Source organism: Octodon degus, unplaced genomic scaffold (assembly GCF_000260255.1).
Source record: "Octodon degus isolate 3935 unplaced genomic scaffold, OctDeg1.0 scaffold00120, whole genome shotgun sequence".
Taxonomy (NCBI): domain Eukaryota; kingdom Metazoa; phylum Chordata; class Mammalia; order Rodentia; family Octodontidae; genus Octodon; species Octodon degus.
This window is the reverse complement of record NW_004524696.1, coordinates 7,885,947-7,906,655: the sequence shown is the minus strand read 5'-3', so window position 1 is coordinate 7,906,655 and position 20,709 is coordinate 7,885,947. Positions and strand designations below refer to the sequence as shown.

Genomic DNA, 20,709 nt, shown 5'->3' with positions numbered 1-20,709 from the left:
TTGGCATGAATTTGAGGCCAGTGTGTGAGTCTGTGCTACACAGTGAGACCTTATCTCCAAAAGAAAAAAAAAGAAGGGGACATATGAACACAGATACAGAGACAATCATTTGAGGATCCCGGGAGATGGCATCTGCAAGCCAATGAGAGGGGAGTGGAAGTGGGCTGTGATACTTTGATGTTAGACTCTCATCCCCAAAGCCATGAGAAACAAATTCCTACTATTCATGCTGCCCTGTCTGGGTACTTGGTTGTGACAGCCCTAGAGAGTAAAATGCAAGATCTACCTGAATTTTAACAAACTTTAAGGGATTGTTCATGCTTATGTTCAGTTATACTGATCACATCCCTCTTCCCTGATGTTCAAGAGTTCAGTCAAGCCCACTCATGCGTGACAATGCCCCTCACGGTCTGAAATTCAGATCCTAGGGTGTAGTGAGTGGGTAGATGCTAAGAGTTAGCACTGAGATGTTCTTTTTCTTTTGTATGTATTTAGTACAATGTCTACAGAATCTCACTACACAGATCGGATTTGTAGTGAGCCTCCTGCTTTTCAGGTGTGCGCCACTATGCCCAGTCTTAATCACCATCTCAGCCCGCACTGGGGCAGGGTTGGCACAGCAGGCCCCTGCATCTACCTAAGCAGGTGCTTTAACCCACTGAGCTATCTGGCAGGCCCTGAGATAGTCTTTTGAGTTCAATAAAGATTATAATGTTAGCATTGAAGACACAAACAGTTCTCAAATTTCTCAAATGACTTCCACATAGATTTTTTTTTTTTTATAGGTTCCTGTGTTTATGAAGTTACTCCCAGTCCTGAAACGCTCTTTCTCTTTTTGCCATCCCAGGGATGGAGCCTGGGCCTTCACACTGAGTTACATCCCTAACCTTTTTATAATCTTTAATTTGAGACAGTCTCACTAATTTGCTAAGTAGCCTAGGCTGGGCTTGTGATCCTCCTGCATCAGCCTCTCAGAGTCCTGGGCTCACAGGTGTGTATTACCACACCCAGCTCCAGGACCCTCATTTTGATGGCTCCTGAGTCATTAGCTCCTCAGGCCTCCTGGGGCTGAAGAGAGACAGGCACTGGAAGGCAAGCAAGCGAGGAGCAGCACTTCTTTCTCTCCCTCCAAATTGCCCAGGGGGCCGGTGGGCCCCATCAAGCTGCTTCAGGAACTGTCAACTGTGTGGCATTCCCTGCTACATGCTCTCAAAAACTTACAGGAGGAACCTTCTCTCCAGCACTAAGTCTCCACACAACCCTGGCAGAGCATAGCTGTGCCCCTGTGCTGTGAAGGGGTGACTCCCAAGGGCAGGGAAAGGCAGCCAGTCACCTCTCTGATCTCCATTTTTCTGAGGCACTCGCTGCTGAAAGCCAGTGGGTCCAGCCCCACTCCCCCCTCAGGGTACCCTAGATGAGGAGAAAACAGGAGAAACAAAAAGGAAAAGAGCCAGGCACAGGCTGCTGTGGGGTATAGTACATGCAGGGTCCACTGGAGTGGCCACCCCTCAGCCTGGGACACCCCTGCTCCCCTGGCCCTGATATTTTTATCCCGCAGATAAACATCCTGGAGCAGAAAGCACTTCACCGGGGTCATGGGTGGCCCATCTGTGGGGAAAGCTGTTTCGTTAAAAATAAAAGCACCGGGCTGGGTAAATGGGCCCGGTAGAACATGAGCAGCCTTGTGCTCCATTAAAAAGGAAAACCAACAACCTAAGACCAAAGTTGAAAACACGCTTGAGCTCCCTGTCACCAGACTGCCAGCGAGCGAGAGCCACTCTCCTGGGAGGAGGCGGCTGTGTTGTTCACCAAACACCAGCGAGGCGGCTGCTCTGGGGGATTGCTGAGCTGAGGTCCCATCTGCGCCAGTGTAGTGACAGCAATTAAGGCGGGAGAGGAAGTGGGTAAGCAGCAGGAAGGCACAAATGGAAGGGTAACTGTGTGGCTCTGTCTTATCAAAAACAAGGTTGCGTGCACGTGCTGGCAAGCCTCACCACAGCAGAACTGTGTCCCCAGATTGCTATGCTGAAGCCCTAAACCCAGGGCCATAAAAGGACCTCAGACAAAAAAGCATCAAAAACACATCTTTATAGATGATCAGGTAACAAGGAAGATGTCAGGGTCACCTCCTTGGGGAAAGGGAAACCTGGAGGCAAGCAGCCAGGAGAGCCCCAGGGAGCAGGAGCAGGAGCAGGAGCAGGAGGCAGAGATGTGGTGCTACCCAAAGATGTCACAGTAAGCCCCTCTCCTCCCCAGTGGAAAGCCCAAGCAGACCTAGCTGTGGCCACTCACCTCATGTAGGATGCAGGGGTCAGCGACTTGGGCTTGGGCCACTGGTATGGGGGCTGCGGCACTGACAGGTACTGCTCACAGAAAGCACCCTTCCGCAGGTGCTGGAAGGTGAAGTCCTCAGGTGGGAAGTCAGACGTGGGTGGCGTTGTGCCCAGGTCCTCCCCAGCTGGCTCCACCTTGAGCGCCACAGAGGGCGAGTGCTCCAGGGCCGTCTTGCGGGACTTGACAGGGATGCCATCACCCAAGTCCAGACTGCTGTCCGTGGTCAGGGCATTGATGGCTGCCACAATAGCCGAGCTGGTATACTGGGTGGAGTTGCCCAGCCAGGTATCCTCAGTCACGCTGACACGTGGGGAGCCATGCGGGGATGGTGTGGGTGAATGGTGTGGGGAGCAGGAGGGCTGCCGGCCATTGAGGCTGTACTTCCGTTTGTTACAAGGGGATGTGGGACGGGAGCCACGAGCTCCCAGCCAGTTCTCCTCCGTGACACTTGTGCGAGGTGAGGTGGATGGTGAGTGTCTTGGGGAGCCCAGCAGGTGGCAGGCCCCCAGGCCTCGGGGAAAGCCTTCCTCAGGGTCCGTGGTCTTAGGAGACACACAGGGCGACTGCCAGGGGGATGTCTGGGGAGATGCGTATGGGTATGAGTAGTTGGACTCATAGGAGGAGGCCTCAGAGTTGCAGCTCCGAGAGGACAGACTGCTGGCCGGGCTCAGGCACGAGGGGTCTCTGTAGGCCTCCATACTGGGCAGGCTCAGTGTGGCCGTGGATGGCGAGCGCTTGCAGCTGGGGAGCACGTCCTCCACCTCCACGTCATGGAAAAACTGGCTGGTGCCATGGTGCAGGCCCATGTACGAGGTGATCTCAATGCGAGGGCTCTCTAGAGCGGGGGCCCCATTGGGCCGGGCATTGCTGGAAGATAGAAAGTAACCCGAGGCCCCGCTGTCCACAGCCCCTCCGTACCCCGAAGGGTGATTCGCTGAAGGGACAGCTGAGATCCCTGGCGTGGATGTCTGAAGGTCATGGCATGGAGCTGGCAAGGAGGTATGTGCCGTAGGGAGAGGCAGAGCAGAGCTGAGGCTGGAGGATGTGTAGCTGTAGTGTTCTGGAGGGGAAAGAGAAGATGGTATGAGGGGCTGGCAAGCACATACCCTGTCTCTGTGGGCCCAACGTCTAGCTCCACCAGCCCCTGGCAGGCACAGGCCCCACTCTGCACCCATGTGATGCCTCCCAAGCCAGCTGCTCACTTCCCAGAGCTACACAGCTGTCCCTTACTGCCTTCAGAACAAGTTTAAAGACTGCACTTGTCAAGCACTCTCTTGAATTCAGGCCTAAGACAACACTTGGGTCATCTTCCTAGTTTGTTTTTTCCTCTTCAGTGCATACCATAATCTGACATTGTGTGTTCTTATTTGTTCATCTCTCTCATCACCTTTTTGACCAATAAAAAGTCAATTCCATGATGGCAGCATGGTTTGCCTGCCTTAGTCTTTCGGTTCATTGCTGTCATTAGAGCCCAAGACTGCCTGGCACTTAAGAGAGTTCATCGCATTTCCTAAGTGGATGACAGACAACAGGTGGATGGACAGATGGATAGGTGGATAATGGATAGATGGGTGGGTGGACAGATGATGGAGGGAGGGAGGAAGAGAGGAAGGAGTGAATGTATGAAAGATGGATGATGCATGGATACATAAAGGGGTAGGTGAGTGGAGGGAGGGAGGGATGTTTCAGATATCTAGACATTTAAATAGATTTCAATAGGCTAATTACTGTCAAAGTACCTCCACCACCAGCTGCAGGACAATATCTCAGAATTGGATTTAAACATGAATTTTAAGGTTCCTTTCATGGATACCTATGGCTGGCTCATGTCTGAAGAATTCATCTTTAAGAACAAAACAAAGCAGATGAGTATAATGCATAGCTAAAGTTAAGAATCAATCTGTGTGGGCTGGGGAGATAGCTCAGCAGTCTAAGTGCCTAGCAAGCACAAGGACCCAAGTTTGATCCCCGTTACTGCATGCCTTGCTGGCCCCAGAACTGAAACTGGGCATGATGGTGCACTCTTGTAATCCCAGTGCTAGGGAGGCTGAGACAGGAAGATAACTGAGTCTGAAGTGTGTAGCTAGACCCTGTATCAAATAAATATTTTTTAAAAATTTTAAACAATCATTATGTGTTAATTTTACCTCAATAAATTATTTTTTAAATCATTAGTGTCAATTTTCATAGGAAAGCCATGCTCCTGGATGTCCATTGTGAAACACTTCTTCCAGCGCCCTAGAGCTTCTTATGTGCCTACAGTCTAGCATTCCCAGGTCTGTAAATAATGGAAACAGTTTGTGGAAATTCTAGATCCCTCGCTGGCTTGGTGCACTGGAGGGAAGGGCTATTATCCACAGAGGGCACTGCTCTTCGGCTATGTCCTGGTTCAGAACCTGATGGAAACAAACCCCAGAAAAGTGACTGTCTCAAAGCACCAAGTCAAACTCAGTTGTATTCTCCTACTTCCCAAACAGATGGGATTCTGGTTTCGTTATTACCTACTCCAGAAGTAGTCATCCAACCACTAGCTGTTGTAATCTAGTCTTTTATAACCCTCACTTATCAAGGAGTTCTTTAATCAAAATAAAATCTCTTTGACTAAAACACTGCTCACTATTTCCACAATGGCCTCTCTTCCCGAAGGTGGGCTCAGGCAGGTTGTGAGGACAGGAGATGGGGCTAATCCTGGCTGCCATCTGGAAACTGCAGAGCACAACTGGGAGGGGACAGAGAGAACAGGGCAGACATCAGAAGCCCTGAGTGGCAGAAACCCATGTGCTTTGCTAGGCCAAAAGTCTGGTGGTGGGTCCTTACCATGCGCAAGTCCCACTGCCATAATACTGCCAGCATTACGACAGGAAGCCAGAATCTAATGTCAAAAATTAGGTTTAAATCATTTTACAGATCATCCAGGAGGCCACTTCCTAGAAAAGCCTCTGAGGAAGGAGACAGTCACTAGTTAGCTAGTGGGGCCCCACGGAGACCACCCAGAGCAACCTTTGCAGAGTCCCTAAGCCCAGGCTGCCGCACTGACTCTGAACACCAGGTTCCAGTGTGAGTCAGCTGCACCCCAGGCCTTCCTACAAGTTCAGACAGGCCTGGCCTTCAGATGGTGGAGACCAGGAGACCCCGTGTCCACCCCCACAACCCTAAGCAAACACACATAGAGAGCCTGGGCGCTGCTTGGCAGAGGTCCTGACTGCCGGCCTAGAACTTCCCAAAGTGCACCGCCACCCGAAAGCCAACCCATGAATGAACACAGGATGACCCTTCTTCAGGCAAGAAGTCAGGCATCGAGTGATGGTTAAGTGGAATATGACAATGGCAGAGTGAAGCCATAAATTTATAGATTAGGACTTTAATAATTAGACTTCAATGACTAACTTTATCATAGTTGGTGTACTCCAAAGTTAATTATAAGATAAATACTTGCTTCCCTCATTCCAGCGTTTCACCACTGTACACAGAATTTCAGCTTGTGGGTCTCCCTGATGATACTGCATCTCTTGCAACATGTGCCTCTTTAGATTTGTCTAGCATCCGATATTGCTGTGCCCACATCTCTACCAGGCCTTTTCTGATCTCTCAGAATTCTCAGGCCCCCATAGACTAACTCCTGCCCTCCCCCAACCTGAGTGCTCACCCGCACATTTTACCCTATGAGTAGTGACAAGCTACTGTCTGTGGTCTCTGCTTTTGCACACTGGGGACCATATGCAGTAGGGTCTGAGGAACAGGCCTCTCCGGCAAGTAGCTGGGATATGTGCCACATATATGGAGAGCACCATGTCCATCTCTACATATGCTATCCTCAAGGTGTCACATCTGGGGTCACATCTGACCCCGGGTGAAAATGGCCATACAGGCCCCTTCTATCCCAGAAGGGTGCACATGAGCTCAGATTTCAAGCTAGGATGGTAGCAAGATGTGTCTAGAGCCCTCTGCTCTGTCTGAAGCATGCAAACAATCTAACATTCAAGCTCCAGAAAACTAGAAAGCATCAGGCATTAGCCTGATGGGAAGTACTACAACATTACAGTAGCCACGAGCATTCTTCACCAAGCCCCTGAGCTGGCAACCACCCTTCCTTGCACTGCCTCCAGCAGCTGGACCTTAGCAAAAACTCAACTCTAGTGGACCCACAGGTTCCTCTACTTCTTGTCTTCTAAGAACAACACTGTTCCCTTCAGCAGCTACTGTCCCCTAGCTGAGCTACCTCTGTTGGTGGGAGAGTAATTTGGAAAGCTTCTCAAAACATTCCCAACATCAGCAGAGCAAATCCTGAGCTCCCTATCTGCCCACAGGACTCAGCACTGTGCCACGGGCCTTCAAGGTGACAGCGCCCAGGGCAGGACTGCAGGGATGGAGGTTGATCATGGAAGGTGCCAGAGGAAAGGGTGGGGAAGGAGGCAGAGGGGGTGGTCTGATGGGCTCCGTCTGCTTTGGGGCAGTGGGAAGAATGAGTTTTCTGTGGGAAAACCTATGCTGGCCAGGAAAATGCGGAAGAGGGACATTCTTACACTGGGCCCAGCCACAGGAATAGGAAGTGCAGAATACAGCCCACGTGCCTGAGGACATCCCAAGAGCGGCCTTTATTAAACCAAGTAGTATTTCAATGTAAGGGCAGAACCAGGATCTTTTTGGAGGGTGAAAAATGCAGGCTCTGGGAAAAGAAAAAAACATAAAGCTTTTATTAAAAGCAAAAAGAATTCATCTCATCATCATCTCATCCTGACATAACTTATGTCAGAGTCATTCAATACCACTGTTGCTGAACAACCACAAACCAAAATTAGTCTGTGTGCTCCCCATTAGGAGCCACTGCAGGTGCGTGCAGGCGGCCCATAACGCAGGACCCCCGCTGCACTCAGAGGTACTGCCCTTGGTTGGGCTGAAATACAGTGCACAGGTGCACTTGCTCAGAGAACTCACTCACTGCAGGGCAAGGACGCGACGGTCAACCATGCCATATTCTTCTACCAAGAATCACCACCTTGGCCTCCATCAGCTTGCTCATCATTCACAAGCTCAGAATGCCTGCCCATCATGAACAGCTTTTATTTTTCATTTTAAGAAATATTTTCTTTAGCCTTTGTTGAAATGGTGCCACAGCACATGCAGCTAGAAAGAGCGCTGGAAGGAGTGTGCAGCCAGGCCCTGTCCTCAGGCTGCGGGCCACCCTGCACTTCCTGCACATTTGGCAGGAGAGGCCTCTGGTCCAAGTTCACATGGTTGGAATAAAATGAGACAGAACTACCCAAGGACTGCTGAGACTTTGCTGTTGGGAGCTGTTTACTTAGCATACTACCTACTGGAGGGCAGCACCTAACAGGGCAGCTCAGGGACAGGGTCAGGCCTGCAGCATGACAGACAGCAACAGGTTCTGAGGTGCTACCCCACACCAATTGCTGCAGGGAGATTTACAGTGGCAGAAAGCTGGGCTTGCTACAGCTACAGCAGCAAACAAACAGCACCCAGAGCTCCACAAATAAACTCGTTACAGCCTGTTGTTGTTGGAGGGTGCTTGGTTCAAAGACCTACCAGAACATTCCCCTGCATCATGCAAACATTATTTTAAAGCACCACTTTCACATCTTCTGTTTTCAAGGAATTAAAACACATCTAAGTTGTTCCATACTAGCTGTGGTCTCCCTCTGAAAACAAGACATCTGGGGCCCTTGAAGGCAGAAAACCTGCTGCAGGAGGAACTGGAATGCTTTCCCTTCAGAGCTGAACCTTAGCCAGGCCGGAGGGTGAGTTCCCCTTCTCCCCATAGCTTCCTGCTGCAGGGGCCGACCTGTTGAAGGGTCCCCCACAACTTCCTGGGGAAGAGAAACTACTGTATTCAATGAAAACAGACTTGAGAATAAGAATTCTTCAAATCTCCAGCCCTGCTATGTCCATTTTCCACACACACAGAGTTCGATGCCACAGGCAGAACCCAAAGCGGGGTAAGCTATCGCTGTAGAGAACCAGGGCTCCCTACAACACCCAGAGGCCTTGGCCAGTTTCCTCCCAAGTTGCCACAGGGACAGTGCCATGTCTAGGACAGCCAAAATAACTTAGAAAACAGGAGCCCTGGGGCGGGAAGTGGCACACCCACCTCCCAGCTGGCGAGCAAAGCAGCTATTTCCTGAGCCCCAGAAGAGAGCCCATAGCCCTGCCTTCTGCCCAGGAAGGGACCTGCAGCCTAGCTAAGTGGGTAGAAACAGAAAGATGCCAGGCACTGGGAGCAAATGTTATTCCTATCCCACAATATATTAATAATTCTCTTTATTCTCCTAATACATGGGTCTATGTACATACATACTGTCTATGACTTGCACCTGCTGAGTATTTTGAAAATGAGACAAAGTCTTTCTCTTTGAAGAGTCTCGCAGGGATCTGAGACCTGTGGCCCAGCCCAATTCATAGGACTCCTGACCCACACTTGTAGAGTAGACCCGGGTTGCCTCCAATCCTCAGGGCTGGCCAAAACCTTTCCGACAATGTGAGGTTTGTGTTCAGTCACTGTAATCTATATAATTCAATGCTGCCCTGCTTCATAACTGATCTCACAATTATTCATTAACTCATTTATATCCAGGCTCAGTCTAGAAATAATGTGAAAATCTCCCATTAGGGAGGGTGGAGATTTTAATATAATAACAATGTAATGTAAATAAGTTAACATAACTGAATAATTAATCAAAATGTAATATGATGATTATAATAGTTCTTAAAAGAAATAAAGCTTGGGTATCTTTCACAAAAAAAGAGAGACGGACTGCCAGGTGTGGTGGCACAAGCCTGTGCTAGTTACTCAGGAGACTGAAGCAGAAGGCTTGAGTTCCAAGCCAGCCTGGGCAATTTAGTGAGGCTCTGTCTCAAAGTAAGATAAACAAATAAATAGGCAAACCAAAATGGCTAGAGATGTACCTGAGGGTGAGGCCTGGGTTTCATCCTCAGTGCAGGATGTAGTAGGCAGCAGGAGATGTATACTAGCTATTATTATAGTCATAGACAGACAGACAGTTACTGTAGTGTCTTCCAGAAACTTCTCTCTGACACTAAAAAAGGAAAAGGTGCTTGCTCTTCCCAGCCCTGGCCTCCCTATTCAGAGGTCTCTCTGGTTTCTGTAACGGCCTAAGCTGGAGCCACCGGACCAGGTGCCACACCCTGGAGGCTTCTCTCAGGAGCAGGAACATACATACTGACCAAGCATGCTTCAAGGGCAACCTTGAGAGACTCAGTCTAACTTTAGCTCCTTTTTGCTTGGTAAAAAGAGATTGAATCTAGGGCCTGGTGCAAGTGCTCTATCACTGAAAAACACTCCCCAGCCCTTTTTATTTATTTTGAGGCAGGATCTTACTAAGCTGTCCAGGCTGCCTCAAACTTGCCCTCCAATTGTTCTGCCTCAGCTTCTGAAGGAGCTGGGTTCACAGGTGTGCACCACCATGCAGGGCTCTGTCTAGCTTTGAAGAATGCCCAGAGAGGCCAAATTCTGATGGACCCAAGCAAGTTGGGCCAGGATCTTCCTGATCTAAGTGAATTGACTTCTGTTCATGTGTAGATCGAAAGCATCAGGAGTACTTTGGAGCACATGCCTGGCATGGGGCTGGGATGGAGTGGGAGTCCTGAGCTCGTGAGTAAGCACTCAGCACAGCATGTTGCATCTGCAATGGGGCACCCACCCAGACTGCTTTCCAGTGTTTCTTCCCAGGTGAGCCTACCTGAGCCTAACCATTAGCATCATGTCCTAAGAAATCTCAAGAAGACAAAGGTGGGTGCCATCCTGGGTCTAGTCACTCATACTATACCCATGGAGGTGGCTCAGCACTGACATCCACCAGGATCTATCCTGCAGCACACCTGGCCCCACAGGCCCCCAGAGCCACCACTCCATGGGGTGAATACCAGACTTGCTTCCCTCAACAGCCAGGAGAGCATAAGAAGCCAGCTGCACAATCTGAAAGTGGCCTGCAGCCCCACATCTTCCAACAAACCCCACAGGCCCTGGGTCCTGCTCTCCACTCCTTTTGCTGAGCTTGTGACCAGTTGTGTAAAACTGAAGGGGTCAGAAGGATCAGTGAGACCCTAACCTGTACATGAACAGCTTCAGTAGACACAGGGAGCCTCAGCTCACCCCTAAAGACATTAAAGGTAAAGTGGATGAGGTTGTCTGAGACCACGGCTGACATTATGAGGAGAGGACAAAAGTGGAGCCAATATTTCCATACTACAAAGCTTAGCGATAGCTGCTGAATGATCTAAAGACAGGCTGAAAGTTCTTGGGTAAAGCCCACTGAGCTCAAGAATGAGAGGACTGGAAAGAGCTCTGGGAAGGTCTGCTGCAAGCAGCAAAGTTCTGGATGGAAAGCAAAAAGGGCTGCAGGGGCCCAGATCTCCACCTCCTACCTCAAATCTATCCTCAGCAACTGCTTCTCACCCACTCTCACCTGCCTTGGTTCCCACAGATCCCACAGCCACAGAAAAGAACTGGCCAGGGAAGGCATTCAAAGAAGGTGGCTAATAACAGTAGGCAGAGGGGCCTGGTTGGAACACTTTCTTTCAGACATAAAAGAGACGGATTTTTTTAAAATAGGGTAGTGAGTGCTATGGAAAATATGATACCATCTTTTCAGAGACACATGGTCTCTCCTGGCCAAAGTGCCTGTCCCAATTCCATCACTTCATCTGCACAGGAGTCAGACAGATTCCCTGTGCAGAGCCCGGAGGGCCCATGGGCTGTGCGGACTGGGCAGCCAGAAGGCTGGTGGGCAGGACCTGGACTGCTGGGCTGTGCTCTATAGATTACAGGGGTTTGTCATCCTCCGCTCTCATCATCCTAATGTCAACTTGGGGATAGGGGGTCACAGGTCGTTTAATAAGCGGAATCTTTATTTCTGACAGAGGAGAAGATAGAGTGAAAAAGCAGGTAAGAAACAACAACCACACACACACACACACACACACACACACACACAAACACACACACACAGCCACCCAACACGCTGCGACTCCCTGGCAGGCAGTGCCAGGCCAACCTTCCCCCAACTCTGGCCCCCAGGCCAGGGAGCCAGCGGCCTGCCGGCTGGCTCAGGGAAAGCGGCTTCCCACTGCCCTCTGGCAGCGACGTGGACCATCTGTTCCCGGACGACAAGGTCCAAGTTCTGAGCTCCGGCCACTGTCCCCTCGGAAAAGGCCAACCGGACCGGAGGAGGCCTCCTCCCCGTTTCCTTCGCACCCGATGCTTCGCTCTGGGACTCCAGGCAGCGCCCTTGGGCGCGCACGGCACCTGCCCTCGGCCACAGGTGTTCCCTGCGGCCGCGGCTCGCAGGCTGTACAAGTTGCCCCGCCGGCGCAGAGCAGGAGGGAGACGCCCGGGTCCCGGCGCGGTGGGGAGGACGCGGCACCGCCCCCGTCCCGCCCGGACCCACCTGCGGCGGCTGCCTCGCCGCTCTGGTTGAACTCAAAGAGGAAATCGAAGTCGAACTCGGGGTCCTGCTCCAGCCCTGTCATGTCGGGGTCCGGCTGTGCGCCCGGGTGCGGCGCGTCCTCCTCGGCGTGACTCGCCCCCGCCCCCCGCGTCCTGTCCCCTCCCCTGTCCCTCCCGCCTCCCGCGCAGTCCCGCCCCGTCCCCCCCGGGTGTTTCCGGGTTTACATAAACAAGCGGCTCGCGGCCACAGGCTTCCGAGTTTTAAATAAACTCTGCGCGCGAGCCCGAGCGAGCGCAGCCCTGGCGCCGCCCCGTGGTCCCCTCCCGGCTGGGGTGCCGCGAGTGCGGGCTGCAGGGCCGGGCTGGGGATTCGTGGGAGCCGGGCGCGCCGGCACTGAGGGCCGCTGGTCCTCCGCGGGATGAAGACTTAGGCTGCTGGACGCGCCAAAAGTTTAAAAGGAGGAGCGCGAGGGCCTCCAACTGCGCCGCTTAGTGCTCTGGGCTTCCTCTGGCCGACCCAGCCTGCCCTCCTCCCGCAGGGCCCCAGGCCTGAGCCCCAGTCGAGCCTGCATTCGGGAACTGGCCTTTTCCACCTCTTGCTGGAAGAATTAACCAAAGTGCCAGGGACGTGGGAGAGCTTCCGTGGGATCTCCAGTGCTTTGCCCTTTGCAGTGCAGCCTGAGGGGTGCAACCCATCCAGTGACTCAAGGATGCCCCTTTCCTTTACCGCCAGTGTCTGTCTAGTGGCAGCCGGCTTTGCTGCAATACCGGCCTCATTAGATCCCATCTCCTAAAATACCACACGGTCGTGTGTCCATAGGATCTTGCCATGTTGTGGGGTAATTATAAGCTCAAAGGCGGAGGCCTGGGCTCCCCTGACTCCACACAACCACTAGTACACACAGCACAGTCAATAGGAAAGGCTGCACACTGGAGCCCGGTCCATCCTTTTCCTGTTTCTCCCAGCTTTTTGTTCTAACTTTCCTCAGTGTCTTGGCACTGTGTAAAACCAGCATCTGGAATACCAGGAAATTGGTGGCCTGGGTGAGAGAGGAGGCTGAGCCTGAGCTGTGGGAGGGAGTCAGGAAGGAATGGGAGGATGGAGGTCAGTGTCCACGTTTGCCACCACTGCTAATGCCTGGCCTCTTCCCTCTGCCCTGGGGCCCTGCAGCCCTAGGGGATGGCTTTTTCCAGAGGAGTAACCTGGATCTCACGTGGACTCAACACCTCCTCCCAGGAACCTTTTCCAATGGCTGGTTTTCTCTCGTGATAAACTATGGTTCAGTTTGGCCTGATTTAGTTTCTAATAATAGTTCTTACTTTCAGATGCTTGTTGGAGGGTTGTTTTGTTTTAGTTTGCTTTTCTGCTGACCTTCGAGCAAATAAAAGTTCTGTTTTCTGTGGAGAAGCCTCACCATTTTCTCCTTTTGTTCTCTTTAATTTCAGCCACACTTTCAACAACACCAAAAAATTACACACAACAGACCTGTCATCTGTTCAGACCAAAGCTTTCTGCACAACTGTTGCTTGCACCATTCAGGGTGCACAGGCCTCCCAAGTGCCAGCTCACAGGAGGGAAGCCTTAGGCCTCTGAGCTCTTGGAGGCAGGGCTGGCTTCTTGCACATCCCTGTCGCCCACCTAGGCAATAAAACAGCCAGCTGCGGGTACAGGCGCCCTTTGGGCTCCTTCCAGTCCCACTGAAGCTATTAGTCTGGACTCCCATTTGCCAGTTCAGCAGGAGCTCCAGTCTTGATGGAAGTGTTTAGCTTGGACTAGTTCCTCCAGAGGCTGCAGGATGTTAATGGGATACAGAGCTCCATTGCTGGGTGTGATAAAGCAGGGTGCAGGCACTGTGGCATTTTCTAATCTGGATTAGGAAACAATGCCAAGAAGCTAAGTGGCAGAGAACAGGGTGTGCTTTGTTCAGCCCTGAAGAGCCCGTGGGGCATTCTGTGGAGCAGCTTTGACTGGGTGGCTACCTACAGGCCTACATTGCTGGGTGTGCTCCAGGGGAGAACAGCGCCAGGCCTTCAGAAATGGCGGGCCTCGCCTCATGAGCCTCCACCAGATGCTCATTAAACTGGGCGCTGTGGTAATCGCGCAGGCCCTCCAAGGGCAGCTGACACACCAGCCACGGCCCGCTCCTGCTCTGCTCCTGCTCCTGCTCCGGAGGGACACAGGCTGTTTTCCCAGTAGCCTTCACCAATGGCAGACCCAGACCTGCCGTACTCTTCCTGCTGTGTGATGGCCTGCTGTGTACAAGATGGGCTCCATTTCCTGGTTTGCCCAATTTTGTAGGCCCTATAAAATACACCAATATTATTTAGTTGAAGAATATTACTGTCCCTATTCTATGGCCTTTTAGCCGGGGCATTTTCCAACTTTTTTCCCAAGTAGGAAACATGAAAAAATAACCATTACCCATCAATGTTTTTTTCTCTCATAAAGAGAAAAAAATATTTCTTATTACAGAATGGAACACTGACACCCCAAGTAAAGAAAACTAAACTTAGACTTGCCTTTTCTAAAGTATCAACAAATATAAGGATCCAAGGATTCAAAGCCCAAACCATACCAAAATATTGTTAAAACTTTTCTCAAGCAAGAGCTCATTGTGTAGACATTAAAACATTGCCTGGTGTTTTGACATTTACACATTTTCTGAAGTTGGGATGAAATGGTAAAAAGCATAAGCCACATCTACCTCCTTTCATTCAGAGTTCACAGAACACTTTCTACATGGGACATCTAAACTCTGAAAACGCTGATTGTCGGGTGCTGAGTTTACTAGCTCCAGCTCATCTTTGTTAGAGATGCAAGCTCTCCAATGCTACTGGTCCATAGGAACTGCAGTTCCAGAGCAAGGGCACATTGATTAGTATTGCGCAGGAAACTAGAATTACCCTTCAAGTGTTTGTCAGAAGGATGGCTGACTTAAAACTGAGGGCACTAATAGCATTGGCAGGCTTACTGGCTTTCAATACTTTTAAATAATCCACTTCACAGCTGACAAGGAATTTGGAGAGGTGTCTCCCAATTTTCTTCTTTCATTGGCCATCTTAATCCCAAGAGAAAGCCAATCATCTCTTCCCCAGGTCGTGGTCAAAGACACCTGTAGGCTCTTAGGGATGGTTTTTGTTATTGTGACGAGTCTTTTAATGGGACTTCAGGAGGCAGACTTGCAAGGGGGCCTGGAGCAAGTCCTGGGGGCTGGCCATTGCAGGCTCAGGGCAGACACATGCCTCTTCTTTACCACAAAGCAGCAGCTTGAACCTTGGCAGTCCCTTCCAACCTTTCCAGAGGCATTTTTTTACGCTGGATTCTCTCCTCTAAAAAAAGAGGATGGGTTGAGTAGGGGTCCTGTACTTCTACCCGCGTTTGCTCACAAGTGTGACAGCACTAGTGGCCGAGAGTCCTCTACCATCTGGCAGCAGGTGGCCCTGCTTGGTGCTCAAGGAGAGGCACAGGTATCCCCAAATTTCACATCGAGGAGTTATTCTTTACCCAAAAGGGGGGCCTTGCGTCCCTCGAGGGGCATCCTCATCCCCAAAGAAACCTCACTTATACCAAAGGTTCTTTTGGGGTCTGAGGACCCTACCTCGCCCCATCCCTAAATTGCTTGCTTTTGTACTCAATTTCCACAGTCAGATTGTGACGAGGCTGCCCTGGCCAAGGCCGAGTTCGCGCACTCTGCGTTAGAGAAGAGGAGACACCTATTGGCAAGAGCCAGAGCTGGAAATCAGGGCTGCGCTGGGGAAACACCAGGGGGACACCGTACCCAATCTGCGCGGATCCGTCCGCCCGCGCCCTCTTGGGCGCGCAGACCCCAGCCGGGTCGGCTTGGCTCCGGAGCTCTTCTACTGGAGGAGCGGGGCACAGGCAGCAGGCGCTACGGTCCGGGGGCCCCGAGGCACTGGGTGGGACGCGGGCTTACCTTCCTCTGCCGCCTTCATGGTGCCGCTGGTTGGCGGCGTGGGCCCCAAAGTTTCTCCGCTCCCGCAGACTGCAGCCGGAGGGCCGAGTGGAAACTTGGAAGGGACTGGAAAGCTGGTACTTGGCATCCACGCGACGGCGGCAGTTCGCAGCGGGAGGAGGAGCGGCCACAGGCAGCGGGGCGCCCGGGTTAGGCTCTGGGACCCGGACCTTTGCCCAGCGGACACGCGCCGGGCCGGGTTCAGCGAAGAGCGCCACAGAGAAATGTCATCAGGGGGCGTGAGCGCGTGGCAGAGCCGGCTTCGGCCCAGGACCCGCGCGCGGAGGGACCAGAGTGCGAGCCGCACGGGGAGCCCGCGCCTGGCCGCTTGGATCCGGCGCGGCGACCCCGCCGGCGAGTTCGCAGCCTCTAAGTCTCGCTCTGACGCAGGGCCGCGCTCTGCCGCCTGCCTTTTTAAAGCTGGAAAACACCTCCCCCGCCTCCCTGTCGGCCCAGCGCTCCGCGCCCCCTCCCTGCCGTGACATCACGCCCCTGCCCGCCGGAGCCGGCTCGGCCCAGGGGACGCGGCGCTCAGCGCCGCCCTCTCTGTACAGCGGCCGCCGCGCGCAGTGCCAGTGGGGGACTCGGGTCCTGGGGGCGGACAGAGGCGCACAAGACAGGGTGCAGGGGCACAAAGGGTGGGCAGGGGTGCACCAGGGGGGAAACCAGCTTAGAAGGCGCGGGTGGGGACGTCGGGCTGGAGGGTGGAATAGCCCTAGGGAAGGGACGCGCGCAGGAGGAAGGACGAACGTGCCAGACCCGACGCCTGGGTCTACGCGGGAGTCCAGAGAGAGCCACGCTCTGCCTTAATGAGGGGCTGCGGTGTAGACGGCGGCGGAGGGGTACTGAGAAAGGCCTGCATGCTGAAGTCATTATGTAAAATCGCAGGCTTCCCCCGCTATGGAAATTTGGAAAAGCGCTTCTACTGGCAGGCCCGAGAAAGGAAATTCCCATCCCGCTAAATTACTAACAGATTGTTTGGCCATCAGGGTCGGTCTGATAGCACGATTTTTGTTCTGAAAATATAGGCGCGACCCAACTTTGTTGCAGGAGTTGGGCTAGGGGTCAAGGAGAGCGCACCCACCTGTGGGCTCCTCCTCGGTCCGCACGCCTGGGACAAGGAGCGCCGTAGGCGACCCTGGAGTTTCCGAAAACGGGCAGGATTAGTGTCCGGCCTTTTTCGGTCGCCGCCTCGAATCGCGATTGCTTTACACTTTCCTCTTTAAAATCTTCTCGCCATCTCCCTGTCCTGTTCAGCTGCCAAAATGGACCATATTTTCTAGTTGGTTTTGGATGAGAGGAAGGGTTGGGTGTTGGGGTGATTACAGTGTCTGGCGTATAGGAATCATAAATCTACTCACGACAGCCTATGTGATTTAAAATAAACCCAAGAGCATAAAGGGTGTGTGCCGCGGGGCCAGAAAGTATCGGGATACGAGTGACTTATTGCCGTGCCGGTGGGCGCCTCCAAGGGACTAGGTGAACGGGATGGGGGCGATTGAGTGAATGTTTGATCCAACCAGTTAGTGGCGCTGGCCAACTTGATTCGACGTTACAAAACAGAAGGATGCGCAGAGAAAATCTGTCTAATCTAGTCTCAGCTAGCGGGCCCTTTCCGCGGGTCCGACTCTGCAGAACTCGTCCTTGCACTGCACGTCCGGCCCTGGGCACCGGCGCCCAGGGACGCGGGGCCGGGCGTGGCCACCTGTGGACCCGCCAGTGCGCTGGGATACCAGCCCCCGGGAGGAAGGTCCGCACCCCCGCTAAATTACTAACTAGAGAGGTCGCGGGCGTTCAGCAGCTGGGGACCCAGCGAGGGACCCAGTGGGGACGTCGAGACGGAGGGAACCTCGCAAGGACATCTACGCCCGGGACACAAGACAGAGCGAGACCGCCTCTGGGGGGGCAGGGTCCGGCGGCTTGCACCCCACCCTCTCTGCGCTTCTAAAAATCCTTCTTCAGTGAGTCCCGGTGTCCCCGTCTTGGGTGCCAGGATTCTGCCTCGAGTTTCCGTCCCCGCCCACCCTGCCAAGCCTTCGCCGGGAGAGTTTCCGTCCCGCCCTCTTCTCCCTTCCAGGTCTCGGCGGGCGGGACCAAGGCGCCGAGCCGCAGAAGGACCAGGTCGGCGGAGTTGTTGGGGCGCTCCCGAGACGCGGAGACTCCGCAGCCGCGTCGGGCCCGGCCCGGCCGTGGGGCTTCCAGCTGCTACTACACCGCGGGCTGCCCAGCCCGAGGGAAGCCACCCGGGAAGGGCCGGCGAGAAGGACGCGCCCCCAGCCTCTTTTCCCCTTTCCGTTTCTTCTCTTTCCCCTTCTTCCTCTCTTTCCTCCTCTTCCTCGCCTCCCTAAGTTCCTCCTCCTTCCCCCTCGGCTCCTCCCCTCCTCCGACTGCTCCTCCCCGCTTCAATAAATAACTTTTCACCCCGTCCAGAAAAGCTCTTTCCTGTCTGTCTCAATGCCCTCCTTATCCCCTGCGGGTGACGGAATCCCGGGCCTGTTTCCCTCTGTTTAATGCCGTTGCCGGGACCACGGTGGCAGGGCGCCAGGCGCAGGGAGTTCCGCGGCGGTGGCGCATGGAGGCGGCCAGCACGGGCTGTGCGCTGGGCCCTGCAGCCACCAGCCTCACTCCCCGAGGCTCCCTGCGCGTCCTTACGCCTCTTTTCCTCTTCCTCTGGTCCCATCTCGAGGTTTGTTTATAGCTGCTACTAGGAGAGACGTTACACGGATTTTATTTTAAGAATTGGTGATGACTAACAAAGTTAAAAGGAGCTTAGGACAGAAAACAAGACTATTTTTAGAATACTGTTGTTTCTTTGAATTATTGGGGCAAATACCCCCAAAAGCTTAGCATTTTAAAAGTGCCTTTGGGTGCCAAATCACTTTTCCAATAGCGGAGTTGGGTGGTTTTAGGTATTTTCTTGAGACTAAATAAACCTGGTGTGAAAACACTGCTGGTGTGGAGACACCACTGTCTCTGGGATGGGCAGCAGCACCTGAGGGATCAGCCAGAGTGGTCCAGGCCTGAGGCTCACCCTCCTGCCCTGAGCCCCTTTAAGACCCTCTGCACCACTGGGCTGCTCTTCAGTCAGGCACGCTGGGATCAGACGCATCTTGCTTGTGAAAATCACATCAAATATCTGTGGTCCCATGTGTCCCACCCATGCTCTGCTGAGTCTACAATCTAAGCCACAGTAGTGGTCACTTTAAAGCTCCCACTTCAGCTACCTGCACAACTCTGACTCAACTCCTAAAATGGCAAGTGTGAGTCTCCCTCCTTTCCTTGAAGGCACCTTCTAACCAACAGGAAAGGGCCCCACAGGCTGTGGGGATGCTAGAAGGCTGGCCTGGCACAATAGAATGAAATTAACCAACTAGAACATTAGAACACGATATTTACTCTGAGTGTGTGCTGCTGGGGATGGAGCCCAGGGTTAAGCTCTACCCTTGCGTCACACCCCCAGCGAGATTACTTGCTTTTCCTTTGTTAAATCTGGGTTAAAGGGAGTACAAGTGTCACAGTGGTTGGAGTCGGGAAGGGAGCTCCGTCTGGTGTACACCTGTGTCAATACTTGCCTATCTTTGTTTCCCTTTGAGGGTTTATTTGGAAAACTGTAAACTTGGGGCTCAACAATCCTACAGTGAACTTTTACTTGTGAAATACCTCTTTAATTCCCTCCTCTTCTCTGAATTGGAGCAGGAGGTTCTTCACTGGTCTGTCTGCCTGCCCTCCGCCCCACTACCCATTTCAAGCACTGCCAGCCAGTCTATTATGGTTTAGATCTTGAATCCTGTATGTTAAAGGCATGGCTGCCAGTGTAGAGCACTATTGGGAGGCACTGGAAACTCTAGAAGGTAGTGTCTAGGGGAAGGAAGGCTGTACTCTAGGAGTGTGCCCTGGCGGGGATGCTGGGCCCCTGCTCCACCTCCTTCCCTTGCTTCCCAGTCACCATGAAATGAACAGCATTGCTCCATCCTGTACTTCCCACCAAGATGCTGTACCTGGCTACAGGCCCAAGAGCAATGGAGCCAACCAACTGCAGAATAAAACTTCTGAAACTATGAGCCAAAGAAATTTTGATGTTTCTAACTTGATTTATCTCAGGTGTTCTGTCTCAGCAACGGAAAGCTAACACAAGGTTAAATAATTCGATTGACTACAATGCATCAGCCACCTTTCCCCTGGGCATGTGCCCAGGGCCTCAGCATCACGGCCAAAGTGTTCTTCATCCTTTACATCCCACAGCTGAAATGGCTACACGGGAACCTCTACCTCCAAACCATTCGTAGCCACCCTGACAGACCGCTGAGATTCAGAGTTACCTTGCCACACCTCCTCATAGTCAGTCTGTCACCAAGAGCTGACCCGGCACATCTCAGCTTTCTTTCAACTTATCACCCCTCCTCCACTCGTGTCCTCACCTGCTTACTTGCTTGCCTGCCTGCTATGGTAGTTCAAAGAGGCCCACAGTCCCAGACAGCCTGTGTTTGCTTTACAGTCTACCTATAATCTATACCTGAAAATATGCCTCAAGCACTTGAGAGAACATTGTGCGTTCTGTCGCTGCTTGGCGGATGTTCCCTGGGTCTCTAGTAAGCAGACTGGGTAGTTTACATGGATGTCCAGTTTTCACTGTTTTGTTCAGTCACTGGAAGTAAAGTTATATTCAACTGTGTAATTTCTTTTGTTCTGCCGGCTTTTGCATTATTTTGGAACTTTGTGAGGTGTACCTATGTATAATCTGTATATCCCCTTCCAAGATTGGCCTTTCAATATTAGGAATCACCCCTCTTGAACTGTGTCTGCCCTCTCCCGTCACTGTAATGATCTAGCTAAGATAATGAATTTACGCAGAGATGAGGGTTATTTGGGCTCTGATTTGGAGGCTCCAGTCCAGGATCAAGTGGCCACATTGCTTTGGACTTGTGCTGAGCCAGAAGCACATGATGAAGTGAAGCGGCTTCACCTCGGAGCTGAGGTTCA

General features: G+C 52.5%; 1 protein-coding gene across 5 annotated transcripts in view; it reads right to left on the bottom strand.

Annotated features, from left to right (window-relative positions):
* The window catches only part of Nfatc1 (nuclear factor of activated T cells 1), a 113,484-nt gene extending 97,349 nt beyond the window's left edge, over positions 1-16,135 (bottom strand). For 2 of the 5 annotated variants that reach the window (XM_023700051.1, XM_023700053.1), the window contains exons 1-2: positions 15,691-16,135; positions 2,293-3,394 (exon numbers count right to left, since the gene is read on the bottom strand). In XM_023700051.1, coding sequence (XP_023555819.1) covers positions 2,293-3,394; positions 15,691-15,817 — 1,229 coding nt within the window. In that variant the 5' untranslated portion in view covers positions 15,818-16,135. Of the gene's footprint in view, positions 1-2,292; positions 3,395-11,756; positions 11,890-15,690 lie in introns of those variants that run through there. The other 3 variants (XM_023700054.1, XM_004640203.2, XM_004640204.2) reach the window with 3 other exon arrangements.
* Between the last annotated feature and the right edge of the window lie 4,574 nt (positions 16,136-20,709).